The sequence below is a fragment of the Erithacus rubecula genome, assembly GCF_903797595.1.
Source record: "Erithacus rubecula genome assembly, chromosome: 13".
Lineage (NCBI taxonomy): Eukaryota > Metazoa > Chordata > Aves > Passeriformes > Muscicapidae > Erithacus > Erithacus rubecula.
The window spans coordinates 19,068,214-19,088,558 of NC_136665.1; the positions used below are offsets into that span (position 1 = coordinate 19,068,214).

Sequence of the window (20,345 nt, forward strand, 5' to 3'; positions counted from 1 at the left end):
CAAATTCTCTGCTGGTGTCAACTGTCACAATTCTCCTGATCTCAGTGAGATATTTGCATCACCTGGGATTCCTTTCTCACAATCAATAGTGATCAACCAATTTAACTCCTCCAACAACTATTTTGTCCTTTGTAGAGTCCAAGTGCCTGATAGAAAAGAGGAATATCTTACATCCATTATGAAATGTGGCTCTTTTCCCCACGCTGTAACAAATACACACAGACACTGCTACCAGAGCCTGAGTGCAATGGGACAGCTCCTCCTGCTTCCCTTGGGGAGCCACTGGGACCCCAAAGGCAAACACTTTATCTTCTCAAAACATAGCTGTGAATTCTATGAAATACCCACAGATCCAATTTGCAGCTTCCAAGGCCAAAAAATGCCTTAGCTCCTGTATTCTCCCAAGAAACAAGTTCATTTCATTCTACAATTTACTCCCAGGAAGAGCTGCATTTGTGACTGATGGTGAGGGATACTGGAACTGAATCTGCCCAAAACCACTGGGTTTGTGCTAAAGGGTGTTGGAAATGCAAAACTTCTGGCTGTGAGCAAGGCAGGTTTTATTTCCTCCTCTTTGTTATCTCTCTCTCCTGTATTAAACAATTGGAGTGCTTTGTTTATATTGTCAATAGCACTGTGTGCCAATTGTGATAGAAAAATTTGCTTATAATTTAATTATGTTTCAGAAGCCTCTGGGAAAACAATGGAAAGTGACAGTGTGAAAAGAGGGAGGGAAGCATTGTCAGAGTAGAAAATTCTTATTTTTTAGTGTGAATCTTTGATATGAATTAGTCAGTAAAATCCGTTTACCACATGTAAATCCTTCTCAGGTGACTGGAAGGAAAAAAACCACAAGAGCATTTCCTGATCCTAAGCTTGTCTATGTACTCAGATCCTGGAGTCACTTTGGGAATATTTCCTCAGCACAGACCAAGCCTGAACAGCAGCATCCTCCCCTCAAAACACAAAGTCACTCACTGTCTGTGTGATGTGTTCAGTGGGAGAACCCCAGCAGGTCTCGAGCTGGTGGCCCAGTGAAACCCAGCACAAACCAGTACAGCTGCTCTGCATTTCCACTCCCACAATAAAGAGAAGGGAACAAACCTGATGGAGGGCAAGGGTGGGGAAAATAAATCCAACGTGCAGCTCAAAGCACTGCTCAACTCATTTTCACAGGCAGGAAAGAAAAGGTATTTCAACCCTAACAGAAAATATCCTCATTCACACTCAGATTATGTGACAGAACTACAGGAAACCTGAAGTTCTGAAATGACATCATGAAGGTAGAAGACAAGAGCAAACTCAGATAAAAGGCCACAGGAAAAAGTAGATCCTATGCAGAAAAAAAAAAAATATATTCATGCTTTGTTACTTTCTATAAAAAACTTGTCAGAGTCTTTTCCCTGGAAGGAAAGCGTCTGTCAGAGCGAGCGAGAGGAACTGAGAGCAGCAGATCTGAGCCAAGGGAACAAAAGCAGAGCAGCAGAGTAGAAAGAAGTCAGCAGCCAGTCCCCAACAGTCTGGCACACAATAAAACACACCAGCAATCACAGCCTCGGTGAGAGACAGTGCAGGAGCTGCAGATGAGATGAACAGATGGAAAGACAAAGACAACCAGGAATCAAAATGCACAGTCCCAGCAAGGAGACTCCCCACCAGTGGACATTTTGCAGGCTTTAGTTCCAGAACTAGGTCAAGGGATTTTTTTTTTCCTTTACCCCTTAACTGCTGCCTGAAGTAAAAAGTTCTGAAGTGAGAATGGACCCTGAGAAATCCCAAAAAATATTCTGAGCATGTACAGAAAATAAAGCAACAGAAGAATATACCATATAAACAAATCAGATTTCAGCTTAAGATTTAACTGGGGTACAGAACAGGGCACTCCATGAAAATATATGGAAGGGAACAAAATACAAAGTGATTTTCAAAATGACTAGAGAAGTTAGGGATATTTATATATCTATTTATATATATGTATACACAATGCTGACAGATGGCAAAAACCCTCACTAATTGCATTCAGTATTCTTATCAACAGGAATCAATTTTCCCCCATAATCTTAGGAGTTTCTCAATACACACACTAAATTTGTGATGGTAACAATAATATACTTCATTCACTAGAATTCCAGGACCACAGGTTTATGAAGGGATCAACTAAAAAACTCAGGGGCAGCCCCAGGGGTTGTCCAGGCACATGTACAAAACAGTGACTACTAAATAATCCATCCCTGGCAGCAAGCACTGCACAGACACCCCAACAAAAGGCTTTTCTCTCTGCCCCCCTGCACTGAAAACATTCAGACTCTGCCCCCTGGCATATGTGCAGATAATCCCAGGCAGAAGATCCCAAATGCTGAGCACATTTTAGCTGGACTGAGGGGGAACACAGGCTGGCCATTGTGCCCTGGTCTCTATGGGATGAGGCACAGCACCCTCACACAATAGTGGCCATCATTGCCAAGAAACAAAAATTCAGGGAATATTTGATCTGACACCCCCATAAGAGCACACAAACGGCAAAGGTGTTTAATGCTGAAGATGATGCTCACTCCTCTGTAAAAGGAGATGTAACCAGAAACTGCTGCTGTCAAGGGAAGGGCTCCCAGTGCCTCTGCTGGAGTTTGGTGAACACAGAGGGAAAGGAGAGCCCTGCTGACCAGGGCTGGGGAGAACCACAGCAGCAGCTCTGGGTGCTCTGTCTAGCTGTGCCACTTTGGCAAGGAGATTAGGATGTACTCAAAAGACCTGAATCCTCTGCCTCATCCTGCTGGGGATTCTTTGATGAGTCATTCCTCCTCTGGCCCTCTCTTCTGTCCTTCACTCATGTCCTTGCTGAAATCCTCCTGATGTGGCCATAAAAGTAAAAAGCACAGTGCCCTGAGTCTGCACCAGCCTCTGCTGACACAGATCAGGGCTCAGGCCTCTCTGGACTCCTGTTCAGAGTTCAGCTTCCCACTTTTATGTCCTGTTGGCCAAGAACCAACATTTGGTCTCCTGCCAGCCATCTGCACTAGAGCTGAACAGAGACAAACCCACTGAGAGCATGATTCCAGCCATGGCTTTGCAACAGACACCAGGAGGGACACGAGTTTAGGCTTAGTTTTCAAATGTTGTAAATTTTGTTATTACACAGGTCATTCCTTCATTTTCTTCAAGTGAAGAAAATCTTCAGAATGACTGGAGTGTATATGAAAATTTTCAGACCAATTAAATTCAAGAGTAAATGAAAAAGTAGACAAGATGCACATAGGTAAGAAACCTCACATTCGCCCTGAATTAAAATTATAAAAAGCTACAAAATGGGAATAAGAGCATGAAGTATTTATTACAGTAATGGAGACATGGACAATATTGGGTTGTATTAAGACAGAAAATTTAGTCTGAATATTACACAATTTTGATAAACATCCCATGTGAATGGAGGGAACACAGTCTAGTACCAGCATCATGGAAACAACCTCAGATTTTAGCAACAAATGGCACCAACTGAAGAGTTTTCTCTACTAACACTTGTTTGAGAAAGGACACTCTCCAAGAGCACATTTCCAGCAGTGTCCTGTGTCCCTGGCACAGCCCAGGTGACTCCTGAGGGACACAGGGACAGGGGGTTATTCTCATTCCTGAGGGAATTCTCTCCCCAGCCACAACTCCAGCAGCACATCACCCAGCTGTTCTAACCCACTGCCTGACAGAACTGAATTCCCCCAGAGGGACAGGGGGGTACCAGCACTGCTGACAAGCCCTGGAGCCTCAGCCACCCCTGTCACACAGCCCCAGAAGGGAACAAAGCCTCCTGCACCCCCAGCCATCCCAGAGTGACAGCAAGCACAGCCCTCTGCAGCTGGATCCCTCTCATCTCCCACCCACCTTTCCAGGAGACACTTGGCATCCAGCAGACAAACAGGAGGTTTTTCAGCACTAGCAGCTCTGCTGTGTTCCTGGAACACGGGGCTGTAGAGCAGCTCAGAGGGGTTTCACAGCAGCCACCCTGTGACTCTGACCAGAGGGATACCTGTCCCTGGCAGCCTTGCTCACCCAAACCCATACAGCACCTGGCAGCAGCACAAGGGGATTCCTTTTGGGGGGGAAGAATGATCCCTTCAGCATTCCCTGCAACAGAAATCCGTGTTGAACCACCACTGTCAGGGCATGGAAATGGTACCAGCCTCAGCTGTCTTTGCTTCTGTGCTGTTTCACTCAAGAGAAATCCAGCTACTGAGACCAACATTGACTCTGTGCCAGCCAAAGCACAGATCAGAAATGCATCCACGGGATGGAAGGGAAACTTCCCAGAGCTGACAGAGCACTGCAAGGCAGACAACAATTCCAATTTCGTTTATTTTCTCAACTCACAGCTCGTATGATGTGAACTGATAAATGTTGGGCTGTTCTAGGAGATGCCACCAAAGCCCTGAGATATTCCCAGATCCGAGACGTTCCCAGACTCGCCCAGCACATGGAGCAGCATTGCATCGCCATCTCTTGGCGGATGTTTAGATAACAATGTTACTGTACACGAAAAAATTGACATTAACAAAACATTAGAAGCTATAAACAGAGACATGTTTCTCTCACAAGCCAAAGAAAAAAAAAAATTGCAAATCTAGCCAAGGAGTCTATATTCACTTAACTTTCTCGACTCCCAATACTTAATGTTAGACACACTTCAAAAAACAAACAAGTGAAAATTTAAATATAGTCTAGCCCACTCCCCACTTTAAATAAATCATAAAAAAGAATAATGAATTTTTAAAGTTAGCTCATATAAGCAGCACATGACCACTCTTCTGAATTCAAGATTTCACCCAGTTGATTAAAAACAGTATTAAATGACCATCAGATTTATGGGCAAAAATATTGCTCAAGTTCTTGGTTCTTTCAAGTATATAAAGTGACAAATGACATATCCTCAATAGCAGGGAGTTGGGTTTCTTTATTTTCTAAGACCTTTTTTCAAGCCTTTAGAAAAGGGGGTTGTTTTTTTTAATCTAGCTCTGAGCTGTAAAACCTAAGAGCAAGTCCCTAAAATAATTTGGGCATTTAGTCCTAGAGAAATCCTATAGCATTTGGGGGACTCCCACAAATTTTATTAATTATTTCCATAACTATGTGCAATTCATCAACTAAAATACACAACAGAAAGTCTTGGCAGGCCCAATAGAGCTCACACCCCTAAAGCAGAGGCTCAGGGCAGGGGATTTTAAGGAGACAGCAGCCAGAATGCAGTTAAACAACAGCCCCTACAGAGCACCAGGGTTATTTACCATGATTCCATCTCAGTGAACAAAAACAATTTGCAGCAGTTCAACATCGAGCCCATCAAATGTTATAACAGAATGACACCAGCAAGATCTGTAAAAAACCACCCAGAATTATGAAGTTGCAAACACTGGGAGATAAACAAGGTCACTGGCTACCTCCTCGAGATGCAGCTATATGGATTTGACCTTTCTGTAAAAAGTGGTAATTTCAGGGAAAATAACCTTTCAGTTCCAAGGGAAAGGGGAGTAAGTCATGTCTCCTGCCCTGGCAGTCTATGATGAGACTCCCAGCCCTAATTTAAAGGTCACCAACAATCCTTTGAAAGCAAGATTGCTTTTCACTTTCCCACATTTCATGCAGTGTGGTCAGAGCTGGCCAGCCCAGGAGAGCAAAACTGGCCAAGCAGGCAGCTCAGGGCTCAGCACATCCCTGCACACAGTGAGTAAAACTGCTGGCACAAAGGATCACCTGGCTGATCTGTATTACAGGAGTTCACTCTGGGAACAGGGAGAGGAACTGAAGACCTTGCTTTAAACACAGCTAATGCTGCATTAAAATCAGAGCTCCAGATGTTTTCCAAACAGGAGCAGCATTCACCATCCCTGATTGCTCAAAGGATGTGCTCCTGGAGGTCAGAGCCAGAGCAGCACTAATGATCTCAGATGTATCCCTGAAAAGTTCACTTCCCACCTGGAGCCTGCCCAGAAATCCCCCGGGAGGATCCCACTGGTGGTTTTGGGTTGGATTTGGATGCTCAGGAACAGCTGCTGTGGGTGCTGGCACTGAGTGAGCCCTGCCCATGCTGAGCCCCTTTCTCTGGCTCCCAGTTATCAGCTCTGCTCTGGGAGCACCCCTAGCACTGAGAGGTTTCCACAGAACCCCAGAATGGTTCCAACCCACCCCTGGCCTGCAGGGACACTTCACTGTCCAGCTGTTCCAGCCCCAATGTCCAGCCTGGCCTGGGCACTGCCAGGATCAGGGGCAGCCACAGCTGCTCTGGGCTTGCCCTGCAACAATTCCTTCCTCATATCTGATCTGAACCTCCTCTGTCAGCTTAGAGCCACACAAAACCAGTGTTGCATAGAACATCGAGATTAAAATGGAAGGATTACACAAAAATTAATAGTTCTGAAGGGCAATTAATTTTCAAGAAACTGAAATACTACATAAGCTAACTTTTTTTCCTTCCTAAATTTTCTTTAAGAAGGAACATTTAGCATTGAAGCATTATGCTTTTCAGATAAATTGCAGTTTTGTGCTGTAACCTTTAAATACATCTCTCAGTCCTGTGCAAGATGCTTTATTAATTGCCCTGCATATACACACACATAAATTTGTTTGGGTAATTTGATGAGAGGAATTGATTTACTATCACAGTGAAATACTACATTAAAAACACATAATTCACTCTTTATAATTCTCCTCCCCCCTTAAAAGCATCCCATCTGACTGCAGGCCACACTGAATTATTACTCTGCAATCATTAAGGGATTTATTTAACCACAGCACACACAGTTAACATTAATCTATATTCCTATCCCAATTTCACCTTTGTTTTCTGTTGTCCTACCAACATGGAAAAATTATTGATTTCATTTAAACCCAAGTACAGTTATGGAACAGCAAGACAAGATGAGGGGTACTTTTATTCTCAAATCATATTTTTCAACAATTCAAATGAGAAAAAATGCAACATGAAATGTTTTTGAAAGCATGAACAGTACAGAATCATCACCATGAAAAAATTGTAATATACTAAGCAAATGTTACTTGTGAGGGGAAAAAGCACCAAATCCTAACCCATTTTTATTACTGTTAAATCATTTAATAAAGGAAAGACTCAGACCAAGATGCTACATGAGATGAGAACTAGAAGAATTCTATGATCCATCACACCTGACCCAACATTTGCTCGAGATAAAGGTAGTTATTCCTGACTCAATCTTCTATTTATTCCCAAAGCACTGTAATTTTCCAGCAGCCCTTGCTCCTGTGCATTTTCAGATTACTTGCACTCCAGTACTTATTGAGACATTAACCAGCAAGATTAAACACTCACAACTGGCAGCAAACCACCAAAAAGAACCACTCCAACCCAAGTATTTACAGGCACTAGGCCACACTAGTGATGAGAAATCAAGAAGAGGAAATTAAATTATTTTTAAAAGGAAGCTAAAAAAAACATAAGAAATTTTCATTACATCCTGCTTTATGAGGTATAGAGGTGAGACCTGGGGAAAACAAGGAAGCATTTAGATTCTCTGAGAACTTCAATCAATACAGTCCTGTGGAGCAAATTGGAGATAGAAACACTGTATGAGCTGTGTAAATCCACAGCCCAAGGGGGCACTGCCACACAGAGTGCCCCCAGGTGCACACCTGGCCTTGGCTGGGACCCAGTTGCCTTCAGCACAATGGCAAAGCCACATCTCCAAGGCAAACAAGGTGTGCACTGGGGAATATCCTGAATAATGGAGAATACACCTTGACAAAACAAAGCAGAACTGCAGACCTGGCACTGCAAACCTCTCCTGCCTGTGTGCAGGCTAAAGAAACCCCAAAATAAACATTTTACCCCCCCAAGCCAGCTCAGAGAGCAGCAGCACTCCCACCCTGGCACAGCACACAGCCAGCCAGGGTGCCACTGTCACTGTGCCACTGCCAGCTCACAGGGTTACAGCATCACCTGAGTGTCCCACAACACACCATGGCACCCACAGACCCTGACACAGCCACCTGTGGGCAGGGACAGCCCTGCCTGGGTGCCAGCAGGACTGCAGGGGTCACCTGGGGGGCTGAGGACACTGGAAGCACAACCTTGTCACACTAAGCACAGCCCAGACCCCTGCACAGGAGCTGCACAGCACATTCTGGGGGCAGGCAGGACAGCAGATCCACAGGGATTCTCTCTCAGCTCCATCCACTCTGGCAGAATGTGCAGTTCTGCCTCTGGCAAGCAGCAGCACAATAAGTGACACCACCAAGCACAGCTTGCAGCAGAAGTTGGCTGAGCCTGCTCCATCACTGATACACCCACTTAAAGCCCCCTGCAATCCCCTGGAACTCCTGTTACACATGTATTCCCTGACAGACCCGAATGGTGTGCAGGGACAGCTCCCTCACCCAGAGGGAAATGCCAGAGGTCACTGATGTCAGATGAAGTTGGTTCATACAAGGCAGATGGGGAGCACAGGAGGAATTTGATGTGCACTTCAAAGGGAAGAAATTTGTCCAGTCTGGGGGGAAGCTCTGTGTCTCACTTGGTAATGAGTTTCTTTTGAAGAAATACTGTTACACAGAAGTTTATCTGAAAGGCTGTTCTATGGCTTTCTCTACTAACAAAAACAGAATAATACTCTCAGAAAAGAGAACAACACATCAGCACAGTTTTAGCTAGGAGATGAGTGGTTCATCTAGACTTAGTGGCACACTTGCTGCTGCCAGGCCAATAGTAGGAGTGAATTTAATTACTTGAAATATATCAATAAAGAATAATTTTTACAAAACTACATTACTATTAGTGAGGAATCCATTTGCATGGTGAGAGCTGAATTGTTCTCATTACTCTAACTTGTTTGCTTACATCTAAGGATGTGACAACACATTGAGTCATAAAACTTTTGCTACTCATCTCAAAGTCAAGACTTTGTGAGTGCCCGTGTATTGGCAAAGAGATTTATGGTTCCTTTTACCCAATCGATGCTGCAGGAGCAGCACATGGGAAGGGATGAAATGCAGAGCCCTGTGATAACCTAGAGCTCAACTACTGCTTAACTTCTTTCATGTGTCCCTGCGTCAGTTTTCTTATCTGTACCAGAAAGGAAACAAAGTTAATCTCTCTCTGCAAAAGCACTTGGAGATATTTTGATAAACGGCGTTATTCAAACACAGCATTTTCCAAGGTCAGCCCTCTCCGTGCAGCTAAGGCACGCTTAAATAAACCGATCTTCAACTCCTCCTTGTCGGGATCTGCAAACATCATTACAGAGCTCTGGCTGCAGCGTGCGTTTCCTTGGGAAGGTTTGGGCAGCTCATTAGCGCACAGCAGGAGCCGGGCTGAGCAGTGACCCCAAAACCCGAAGCCAAACCCGGCCGGAGGGCACTGGGGGCACTGCACAGCCCGGGGAGCACAAACAGCCCGAGCTGTGCACGGACAAGCCACGGCTCCCCAGCTGAGCAATTAGCAGCGATGTGTTTATTGCGTTCTAATCAGAGGGGAACGCACCTGTGCTCGGTCAGGTGTCTGTGGATGGCTCCGAGGCACAAGGAGCACATGATGAAATAACTGCAGACTGCTCTGAGAATGGTTCAAAAGAGGGAAACACAAGAGATTCGTTCGAGTTCTCCATTTTCAGTGGCAGTCTGCTGAGGCAGGTGGGTGAGCTGCAGTCATCACCTCTGGGGCAAAGATCTCATACTGACAAAAAAAAAAAAAAATCAGATCTCCATATCTGGTGTCTCCACAATTCCCTGAGCACTTCAGAGCAGGCATGACACATCAGATTGCTCCCACCGGGACTAAATGCTCTGCAGAACGTTCATGTCCTACTATTTCACTACTAAAAACCAAACTGCAAGTGCTCTAATAAATCCAAACACCTGCTTGCATTATAAGCACTATAAGATGTGGCTGTTTGCCATGAACACACCTGAACAAAACCAGGACATGGTTTTATCTCACCTGCCCAGCCTCCATGTGGGGACACCAACCTGAGCTTGTCCAGCCTTGGAACGTTGTCACTTGGCTCACTAAACAGGATATTGACTTTTTATACTTGACTCTTTGCAAATCAATATTCTAATAGACACAAAAGAGACTGCCAGAAGGACCCTGGTGGAGGTGATGTTCCATAAATAAAAGTCAAATGAAAGGAAAAGTTAAACTTGACACAAAAAGAAGAGCAGCACAAAGAGAAGAGTCTTTAAAAAGGGAATTTTTTAAAAAGTATCTAAGATTAACTACAGGAGAAAGGAGACACAGCCTAAAGCAGACACAGATAAGGCAGTTAAAACTCAGCCAGGGAATGACAGACTAAAGTCCCTTTGGAATGCCTGTGCTCAGCCAGGATTGAAGAAACCCTTCAGGAGGTATCTTGAGTACATCACACAGGAAATGTGCTACCTTTTAATGTAAAATAGCAACTTTCAATATCTGAATAGGCTTTTCAGAGCAAAGTCACAGAAAACATGTGCAATGTAACAAAGTACTTAAAAGGGATTACTTGACTCTTTCAGAGATTGGTTCCATAGGAAACCAGGAAGCCAGAGGGAACCTTTAGAGAGGCTCCTGATCACTCTCCCTGGGAGAGCCCTGAAACCAGGATACAGCACACAGCCTCAGCCACCAAAATTCAGTGCAGTGAGCTGAAGACAAACTCACAGATCAGGCAGAGCCAGCCTTCCAAATTCCAATTTTCACAAGAATATTAAATAATCCAAAGGAGTGCAGAGGTCACAAAAATGATTTATGAGCAGAAAGCATTATTTATACAGGGGAAAACCCAACAGCTTAATAGATGCCATGGAACAAAAGGGACTTGCAGTCTCATCCCAGAGAATGCAACACCAATTCCCAGCTGCACCAGGTGCCTCAGACCAGCATCACAAAGTTCACCTCCAATTCACTCTTCCAGCTCCATTTTAAGCTGTTCTTCCTCAACAATTTTACATAACAAATGTAAACAAGCTTTCACCCATTTTTCACCCACCCTGGACCTCTCAACACTTACCCCATTTATAGTTCAACACAACAGAGCCCTAGGTGAGATAAGGAGGAGAAAAACACTGGATTTTTCATAACCTTTCACAGATTCCCAATCCCCTCTGCCATACACAAAAGCAATCTCTTTCTTCTACGACTACATCACTACAATCATTTCAAAATGGCAGAGAATTCCATTCGGTACCATGGATCAGCAGCCAAACTACAGTGTCTTTAGATAAAGGTCAACGTGGCAATAACAGGAAACGCTAAACAGAACATTTCAATATCAGCAATCACTCAGCATTTCAGCAGCTCTGATAAAGCTGATCTGCCTCCCCACACTGGGGGGGACTCCCAGGGTGAGAGCAGCCACCCCAAGGAGGCACCAGGGGCAGCTGAGGCTGGACAAACCCACAACAAACTGTTTAAACCCTTCCACCACAGACAGTCTGAGCAGCAATGAAGCACCAGTGCCACAAGTTTAAATTGATGGACGTCTTCCCCAAAATTAGGCAGGCCAGATATTGGGAAGCACTGACCTCCAGAAGTGCCTCTTCCACACCTCCCCTTCTCTCACAGCCCAATAATAACACTATTGCAATAATAATAAAATAAACAACCCTTCCAATTATCCAACAAACAATACTTTCGTTATCTTCATCCCAACTCTCTATCCCCCATAAACACAGACTTCACTGTCCAAACTCACCAGAAACTCTCCTGCTGTTGCTCAGCTCCTTTTCCAAAGTAGGAGAAAGGAGACAAAAAAAGGTGATGACTCTTCCTACTTCCTGAACGTTGCAGAAAGAGGGACCAGAAAAGCATCATCAGGAACCATCCCAGGAAAAAGAATCCACAAGTAAAAAATCCTCCTGAAGGAGCACAGAGCATACACCAAAAACTTCTAAGCACCAGCTCTGAGGGGGAGCTTATTTGTGGGTGTGCTAATTGAGCTCCAAATGGAAACACCTGGCTCAAGCTAACGGACAAAGCAGGTGAAATGATGAAACAGCTTTGTTAAAGTCAAACCCAAAACACCTGAGCCAGGGATAAATACAAAATTAATGGAACTCTCAGCATGGCAAGCCTGGCTTTGCGTTCCCAAGACTGGGGGCAGTTTCAAGTTCAGAAAGGATGGTGTGAGATGCTTTAGAAGAATGTCATGTATTGCACCAGCGGGACTTCCCTGAGCCGGTTTCAGATGAGAGATTTGGAATAAATTCCTGGCTGTGAAGGTGAGCAGGGCTGGCACAGGTGCCCAAAAAGCTGTGGCTGTCCCTGGATCCCTGGCAGTGCCCCAGGCCAGGCTGGACACTGGGGCTGGAGCAGCTGGGACAGTGGGAACGTCCCTTCCAACCCAAACCAGCCTGTGATCCCAAACCACAACTTGTTTCCATGGATTCCATCCAGAACACTGATTTGGCTGCATGATCTCCTGCCAAAACCCACGGCCACGGCTCTTCCCATGCCCAGGACAGGAGCGTGTGGCACTGCCTGCCCTGCACAAGGGTTGGAGTCCCATCAAATCATCACACACATTTACTTGTTTAAAAAAAGGAAAAAGGGTGTTATGGACAACAAAGAGATTTAGCCGGATAAAGTACAATCAAAATAAGCGATAATTTATTTAGTGACCGGGATATGGTCGACGAAGGCACAATGCCGGGATCGGGGCCGGGTGAACACGCTGTGATCCGAACTCCGGATCCCCCGGGGTTCAGCCCCGTTTTTATACAGCCTTTCTAGCCCGGAGCAGAGATCTGTGTCTTCTTCTGTGGTTTTCTTTTTCTGCGTTGGGCTGCACAAACCGTATTTAGTCCGTGGTGCTCTTTTTGGCTTCTGAGTTTTCTTCATTAATTTATTCATACAAACATTGCTTATTCTATATTATTATACAGCTTTACACGAATTACATTATATCATATATTACAAGGAAAAAAAAAAAAAGAAACAAAAGCAAACTCGAACACTTTCAAAACAAGCAAGGATTGACAGCCTGGTGGGGAATTACAACTCAGTGGTTTGCGATTAACGGTGATTATTGATGCGAGCGCTTCACGCGGCCGCGCGATTTGGAGCGAGGTGTGACCGCACCGGGCCCGGGCCGGGACGGGAATGGCCCGAGGTGTGACCGCACCGGGCCCGGGGTGGGAATGGCCCGAGGTGTGACCGCACCGGGCCCGGGGTGGGAATGGCCCGAGGTGTGACCGCACCGGGACCGGGCCGGGGCGGGAATGGCCCGAGGTGTGGCCGCACCGGGACCGGGCCGGGGCGGGAATGGCCCGAGGTGTGGCCGCACCGGGCGCGGGGCGGGAATGGCCCGAGGTGTGGCCGCACCGCGCCCGGGCCGGGACGGGAATGGCCCGAGGTGTGACTGAACCGGGCCGGGGTGGGAATGGCCCGAGGTGTGGCCGCACCGGGCCCGGGCCGGGACGGGAATGGCCCGAGGTGTGGCCGCACCGGGCCGGGGTGGGAATGGCCCGAGGTGTGGCCGCACCGAGCCCGGGGTGGGAATGGCCCGAGGTGTGACCGCACCGGGACCGGGCCGGGACGGGAGTGGCCCGAGGTGTGGCCGCACCGAGCCCGGGGCGGGAATGGCCCGAGGTGTGACCGGACCGGGACCGGCCCGAGGTGTGGCCGCACCGGGCCCGGGCCGGGGCGCGGCTCTCTCGCAGTGCCCGCCCCGCTGAGGGAGGGCTGGCGCAGCGCGGTGCCGCCCCCTAGCGGCGCTGTCAGTTACCGCCCCGCCCAATCAGCGAGCGGCGCGGCCGCGCGCAGCCAATGAGCGCCTCGGGGCGGGGCGGGGCGGGGCGCGAGCATGGCGGATCTGAGCGGCGGCAGCGAGCCCGTGCCCGTGGCGCTATGGCCGCCCGGGGAGGCCCCGCCGGTGTTCCAGGTACCGGGGCGGGGATATCCAAATCCCTCTGCAGGGACAAATCCCTCTGCAGGGACACCTCTCTGTGCAGGGACACCTTCCACCTTCCCCTGCGGGTCCCTCCAACAGGCCTCGCACACCGCCACAGCTTCTCCGGCCAGCCTGTGCCGGGGCCTCCCCGTCCTCAACGGGGGAGGATTTAGCTAATATCTAATTTCTAATATCGAATCTAAATCTGCTGTCTTTTGGGTTGTATCTGTTCCTACTTGTCCTGTCACTCCAGGATGCGTAGGAATTTGCTTCAGTGGTATTAGAGAGTCTTTACAAACCAGGTTGGAGCAGTTTCTAATAGGCCTGAAGGTGTGATCACTGTAGACCCAAATCTCCCTGAATTGCGTGGTGTGCTCGTGTTTTATTAAAATTGGAAAGGTTGTGGTGGTTGAAGAACATTCAACTTTGACTGGAAAGATGGTGCTCATTAAAAAAAGAAACTTGCGAATGCACCGTCATCTTTCACAGCACCCAGAACTTGCCAGGTACAAGCTGCTGTGAAATGCAGTGTTTAGGGATAGCACATCCTCCAGGCTTCTAAATTAAGCTGAATGCTGAGACAGCAGTGAAAATATACCCGCGGCTGTCCTCTAATCTTGATTTCCAAATGTAGCAGTTTCTATCAGGTTTTGTTTTGCAACATTCCGTGGTTCTATAGCCATTCACCTGCTGGGGGCATCAGTGTAATTTTGGCAGTCTGGTTTTCTACCGGAATTAGGAAGGAAGCGTGAATGCAACAAGCTGAAAAGATAAATTAAAACATCTTCATTTTTAACATAATTGTGTTTTTCAAGTCCTGTGGCTTAAAAGAGCTATAGATTAACCTTAGAAGTAACTTATTGAACATTTTGAAGTGTGTGGAGAATTATTTTAAGAATATCTTGATAGTTGTGCAAATAAATACATCCATAAATATCTTTGGTATCACTAGAAATTAAAATAGTGCATAGTAGAGTAGATTAAATGAGCTGGTTTTTTTTTTCTACTAAGCATTTTTTGTGGGCAGGGAGTTGTTTTGACAGATTCAGACACAAGACTAGACTAGTTCTTCTACTAGTCTACAAGACTAATGAGCTGATTTTTTTCTGCATTTTTTGTGGCCAGGGAGCTGTTTTGACAAATTCAGACACAAGACTAGACTAGTTCTTCTACTAGTCTACAAGACTAATTAGCTGATTTTTTTCTGCGTTTTTTTTGTGGGCAGGGGGCTGTTTGGAGAAATTCAGACACAAGACTAACTAGTTCTTCTACTAGTCTACAAGACTAATGAGCTGATTTTTTTCTGCATTTTTTGTGGCCAGGGGGCTGTTTTGAGAAGTTCAGACACAAGACTAAACTAGTTCTTCTACTAGTCTACAAGACTAATGAGCTGATTTTTTTCTGCATTTTTTGTGGCCAGGGGGTTGTTTTGAGAGATTCAGACACAAGACTAGACTAGTTCTTCTACTAGTCTACAAGACTAATGACCTGATTTTTTTCTGCGTTTTTTGTGGGCAGGGGGCTGTTTTGAGAAGCTCAGTCCCAATAGTAGCAGTTGGTTTTTGATCTGTGTGAAATAGCCGACTGGCGTTGTTGTAAGCAGTTCAGCCGGGCCGGGAGTTGGCGGTGTGTGTACCGGCGGCGGGCGGTGCCGGTGCCGGTGCCGGTGCCGGTGCCGGTGCCGGCTCTGACCGCCGCTCTCCCTGCAGTACAGCCCCGAGAGCGTGGCGGGCGCGGACGGGGAGCTGGAGCCCAACGCCGTGACCTTCCCGGGCTGTCCCTGCCGCCGCTCCTGCCAGCCGCCCGAGTGTCCCTGCCTGCCCCGCGGGCACAGCTACAGCGGGCCGTGCCTGCGGCTGCCCGAGCGCCAGCAGCAGCCGCTCTGCAGCCCGGTGTTCGAGTGTAACAGCCTGTGCCGCTGCGGGCCGCGCTGCCAGAACCGGCTGGTGCAGCGCGGGCTGCGGCGGCGGCTGCAGGTGTTCCGCACGCCCAGGAAGGGCTGGGGAGTGCGGGCGCTGGAGCCCGTCCCCAGGGGCGCCTTCGTCTGCGAGTACGCTGGGGAGGTGCTGGGCTTTGCTGAGGCTCAGAGGAGGATCCGGGCCCAGAGTGCGCAGGAGCCGAACTACATCATAGCAGTGAGGGAGCACCTGCACGACGGGCGGCTGATGGAGACCTTCGTGGATCCCACGCGCGTCGGGAACGTGGGCAGGTTCCTGAACCACTCCTGCGAGCCCAACCTCTTCATGGTGCCCGTCAGAGTTGACTCCATGGTGCCCAAGCTGGCGCTTTTTGCAGCCACTGATATTTCTGCTGGAGAGGAACTTTCATATGATTACTCTGGAGGATCCCATCATGTACCAGGAGCTGGCAGAGAACACAAACCTCTGGAGGAAGAGAACAGCTCGAGAAAACCTTGTTACTGTGGTTCCCGCACGTGTGCTGCCTTCTTACCTTGGGACAGCTCCCTCTTCTCCACACCAGCGAGTTCTCCACAGTCTTTCAACCTTAAACACACCTAAAATATACTATTTTCTCTAGCAGTTAAATCAAACTCTGTATGTTCCAGCAAGGAAGCACACGTGGGTTTGAGGAACAGCAAAGAGACATGGTTTTGAGAATTAACTCTGTGCAAAACCCTTTTCAAGGTGGACAGTACAAGGGGTTATTGGAGCTTTGAGATGTTTCAAAATCAGTCACTGAGCCAGGCCTGGTGTTTTTGTCTGGTTTTCCTCTGACAGCTTGGTGTATGTTAAACCTCTCAGTTTGTACCTTGCAGAAAGAAGTTGTACCTTTGACACTTGTATGTGGATAGGACATGGGATAATAGCAAGAAAAGTCACTGACAGTGGCACAAGACATCAAGAAATGACACTTGCAAGAAGGATATTAGTTTTCTTTAAAGCCATTAAATTATTTGTTTAAATTACGTGGTGTATTCTTTTTTCTTCCACATACCATAGTAACTACTAATTACTGATGTAAAAGGAAAGAGTAGCTTTAGTACTTTGTGTGTTCCTTTAGTTGCATGACTGGCTGGCTGTTTCACTCCCTTTTAGCTGTGTGGAAGCTGTGCAGGACAGCAGTCTCTGAGGAGCACATCTCATCTTTTTTCATCACCTCAGCCTCGAGGCAGCTCCCATCAGATCTCTGCAGTCACAGCAAGCAGCACATCTGTTACTCCCCAGCACTGTCACTACATACTTAGGAAGCAAATCCAGCCCCTGCAGCATGAACAGGATGATGCTGACAGCTGAAAGTAGAAATACTGAAGTGCATCTGAACAACAGATTTGTGTTTTTGTGCTGAACAGATGCACAAGGGAACAGCTGCTAACTGATCCATGTTTTCACTACTCCAGGACCAGGCAGCCTTAAGCAAGACCTGGCCTTTCCCAGCACAGGGAGAAGCTCATTCCATCTTTGCATCATCCTGTCCAGCTGTAGGAGTTGTGCAGGGCTTTTCTGAGCTCCTCCTTCCACCAGGGATGCACTGCCAGATGGGCACATTCTGCAACTGCACCTTCCTTCCCTTCCTTTCTGCAGAGATCAAATTCAGGCAGCTTCACATGGGCTGGTTTTGGTGTTTAAGATGGATAAACTGCAGTGCAGCTTTTTATTCATGTCACACTGTGCCATCAGCAGCACAAAGCCTGTTATTTGCTCTGGACAGTTTGATCTTTACCTGTTTCCATACCCTTTGACAGAACACAGACAAGGGAGTACATCTCATGGGGATCAGCTGTTCTGCAGGCAATCAGTAACTTGATTTTTAAATTACAGACAGCTTTGATTTGGACCTGAAAGATTGGTGCCACTGAAGGACTGAGCTGTCACTCCCAGCTCAGTGTGCTCTTTCACAAGGAATCCAGGCAAGCAGCTAAGAACTGGGAGCTCTCTGTAATGCTGTCTGCTAAGAGCAGTAATGATCATCAGTATTTCAATATTCACTGGGAGATGTACTTTCCTATTGAAATATGATCAGAATAATTCAAGGATGCAGCTCTGAACAAATTGAAGGTCCCCTGGTCTGAGTAGGGGGGTTGGAAAGATGAGCTTTAAGGTCCCTTCCAACCCAACCACTCTGATTAACCTGATACTAACCTGGGATAAAGGACATTTTGCTATTTACTAAACAAAATCCTATTTGGTGTTTACCTTTGCTTCCTTGATAAGATGCAGTGTTAACCTCTCCCATTTAAGTGCCTTCCTGCTGCTGTTGGGGTTTACACAAAGCTGTGGGTTTATGTTTAGATAAACTTTACCACGTGATTTCTCTTAGGATTAATCATTAAACATCATTTCTGGCACAGAAACCCCAAAGGATTTCAGCTGCTTGTCACAAGTAGTTTGCAGGCTGAGTGGACATGAACTTTACTCCTCAATGAGGGTTCTTGCTGCTACAGCAGAGGATCCCACACCTTGAAATCCACAGGATTCCAGAGCACAGCCTGGACTGCAAGGTCTCTTTGTAGAGGAGGGTTTTATCAGGTTTTCTCACTGAAAAGGCATCATGCCAGCCACTTTCAGACCACAGGGCTGGCAGCAGATGATCCAATCCACTTCCTCTTTCCCTGCTGAGAAGTTTCAAGATTAGTGTTACAGCATCTGCACTCTTCATTTTCAGGATGACAGCACGGATTGTTACCTTCCTGTTATGAATATGCACTTGGCATGATTTGGAGTAGTTAAGGAAGTGCAAGATGAAAAAAAATCCAGCCACCTTGAGCAGTATCTGGTCCTTGATCAGAGCTTACAGCAGGAGCACAGCTGAGCCCTCAGTCCCTGCAATCTGACCCCTCAGCCCACGCCAGGGCTGCAGCTCCTGGGAGTGACCCAATCCCAGTTATCTGCTGAGAGCAAACTTCCCAGCACACAACAGGAACAGTGCTGGACTGCTCAAAACAGCCCTGCAAAAACAAAATCATTGCTAATTGAGTTCTAAACCATCCTGACAGTTGTTGATAGCCTTGTTCCATACAGCTTGTGCACTATACTCCACCATGCCTTGGCACTGCAGCTGCCTGGGGGAGTGGACCAAAATCCTACTAAAAAAAAAAAAATCCCTGTCAAGGAAATGGAAAAGAAATAGTTGTATCCCTTTGTTGTATCTGCTGAATTTCTCTTCAGGCTCCTTTCAGCTTCAGAGCCCCAGTCTGCCCCTTAAGCTCAGTGTGTTCTTCCACAATGAATCCAGTCAAAGAGCTCAAAAGGCTCTGAGCCTCCTCTCATCCTCCCTCCTCCTCTCTTCTCTGAGTGCAGGATTAATTATCAATATCTCAATACTGTGCCATGTCATGCTGTGTCCTGCAATAGATTTTTCTGCTTGCTGGGCTTACCTGGACCCCACTGGAGGCTGGTGTTTGGTGAAGGACTCTGCAGGCATTCTCCTGTGCCATCTTTTCAACATTTTCAACACTGAAAGCAGTGCAGAAGGAGCTGGCAGGTGATGGATTTGCATTGTACTCAAACCCAATGTTCATGTTTCATGTTCTACAGCAAAGACACTGCTGGCAAGGACCAGCATCAGTGCCAAAGCTCTTGTTAATCCACTGTTATATTCAGATCCCAAAATGAGGTTGCTTTCAATTACTCCCATTTCCCTTCTCACTTGCTAAAATTCCTCTCCTTTTCAGTGGGGAATTTTATTTTCAACAAAACAGCTTAGAAATTTACCCTGTTAGGTCTTAGGGCTCACAGTTCCATCTACCATCACTTCCATGATTTTTATTCAAGTAGAATCATTCATTAGCTTCAGTTTCTAATAAGGCCAGTACTGCATTTTCCAAGTCTTTAAAATAAGTCTACACCACATCCAAGAAATTCAAAGGAAATTGTGGTTTTCCATCAATAAAAGTCTTTGGCATAAACAAATGCTTAATACTTTATTCAAATATGTACATGATTTCTAATCATCATTCCCTTGAGGATCATCACCCTCAGCTGCAGAAGGCACTTTCTGAAGAGCAGCCCCAGAAGAAGCCCATTTCTGGACATGATTTGTGGAATGTAACCAAGGGCTGTGTGAGCTGCCTCTGGGAGAGCTGTCATCTCCCAGCTCTCATTCTTGACTCCTTCATTCTCTCTCAAAGCTGCCTAGAATTTAATAACTGCCTAGGATTTCTTTTAAAGCTGTCTAGAAGTTTATAAAGTCTTTTCTTATTGCATTTGAGTGTAGAAGCTCTACTTAAATAAAATTGATTACAATAAAGATCTTGTCTAAAGAGGAGCTGTTGTAGTTGACAAGGTGGTGATCAGTCAAGGGTTGGAATCCATAATTCTGGGATGAAGTAATCTTTAACAACATGGTTGGCATGTTTCTGCTGAGTTTTGCTGCAGCTCTGCTCAGGATTTCAATCCAGACGAGCTCGCTCATGACGCCAAGGTTCTCCAAGCGCTGTTGAGTCGTGCTGCTTTCCCTTCCCTCAGCAGGAACTCCAAGCAAGGTTTCCCCACTGTGTGTCTCCAGCGAGGG

At 46.6% G+C, this 20,345-nt stretch overlaps 1 protein-coding gene across 1 annotated transcript; it reads left to right on the forward strand.

The window, feature by feature from the left end:
• Positions 1 to 13,744: 13,744 nt before the first annotated feature.
• LOC306807283 (histone-lysine N-methyltransferase SETMAR) lies at positions 13,745 to 16,800 on the forward strand. The gene is made up of 2 exons (XM_079316680.1): positions 13,745 to 13,865; positions 15,584 to 16,800. The coding sequence occupies exons 1-2, from the start codon at positions 13,788 to 13,790 to the stop codon at positions 16,391 to 16,393; spliced, it is 888 nt and encodes a 295-aa protein (XP_079172806.1). The 5' UTR covers positions 13,745 to 13,787; the 3' UTR covers positions 16,394 to 16,800.
• The last annotated feature ends 3,545 nt before the right edge of the window (positions 16,801 to 20,345 follow it).

Bases quoted from the DNA above. Each gene is read 5' to 3' on its own strand.
- LOC306807283 (XM_079316680.1), top strand. From the start codon at position 13,788: ATGGCGGATCTGAGCGGCGGCAGCGAGCCCGTGCCCGTGGCGCTATGG. The intron at 13,866-15,583 runs GTACCGGGGCGG...CTCTCCCTGCAG, and splicing joins AGGCCCCGCCGGTGTTCCAG to TACAGCCCCGAGAGCGTGGC.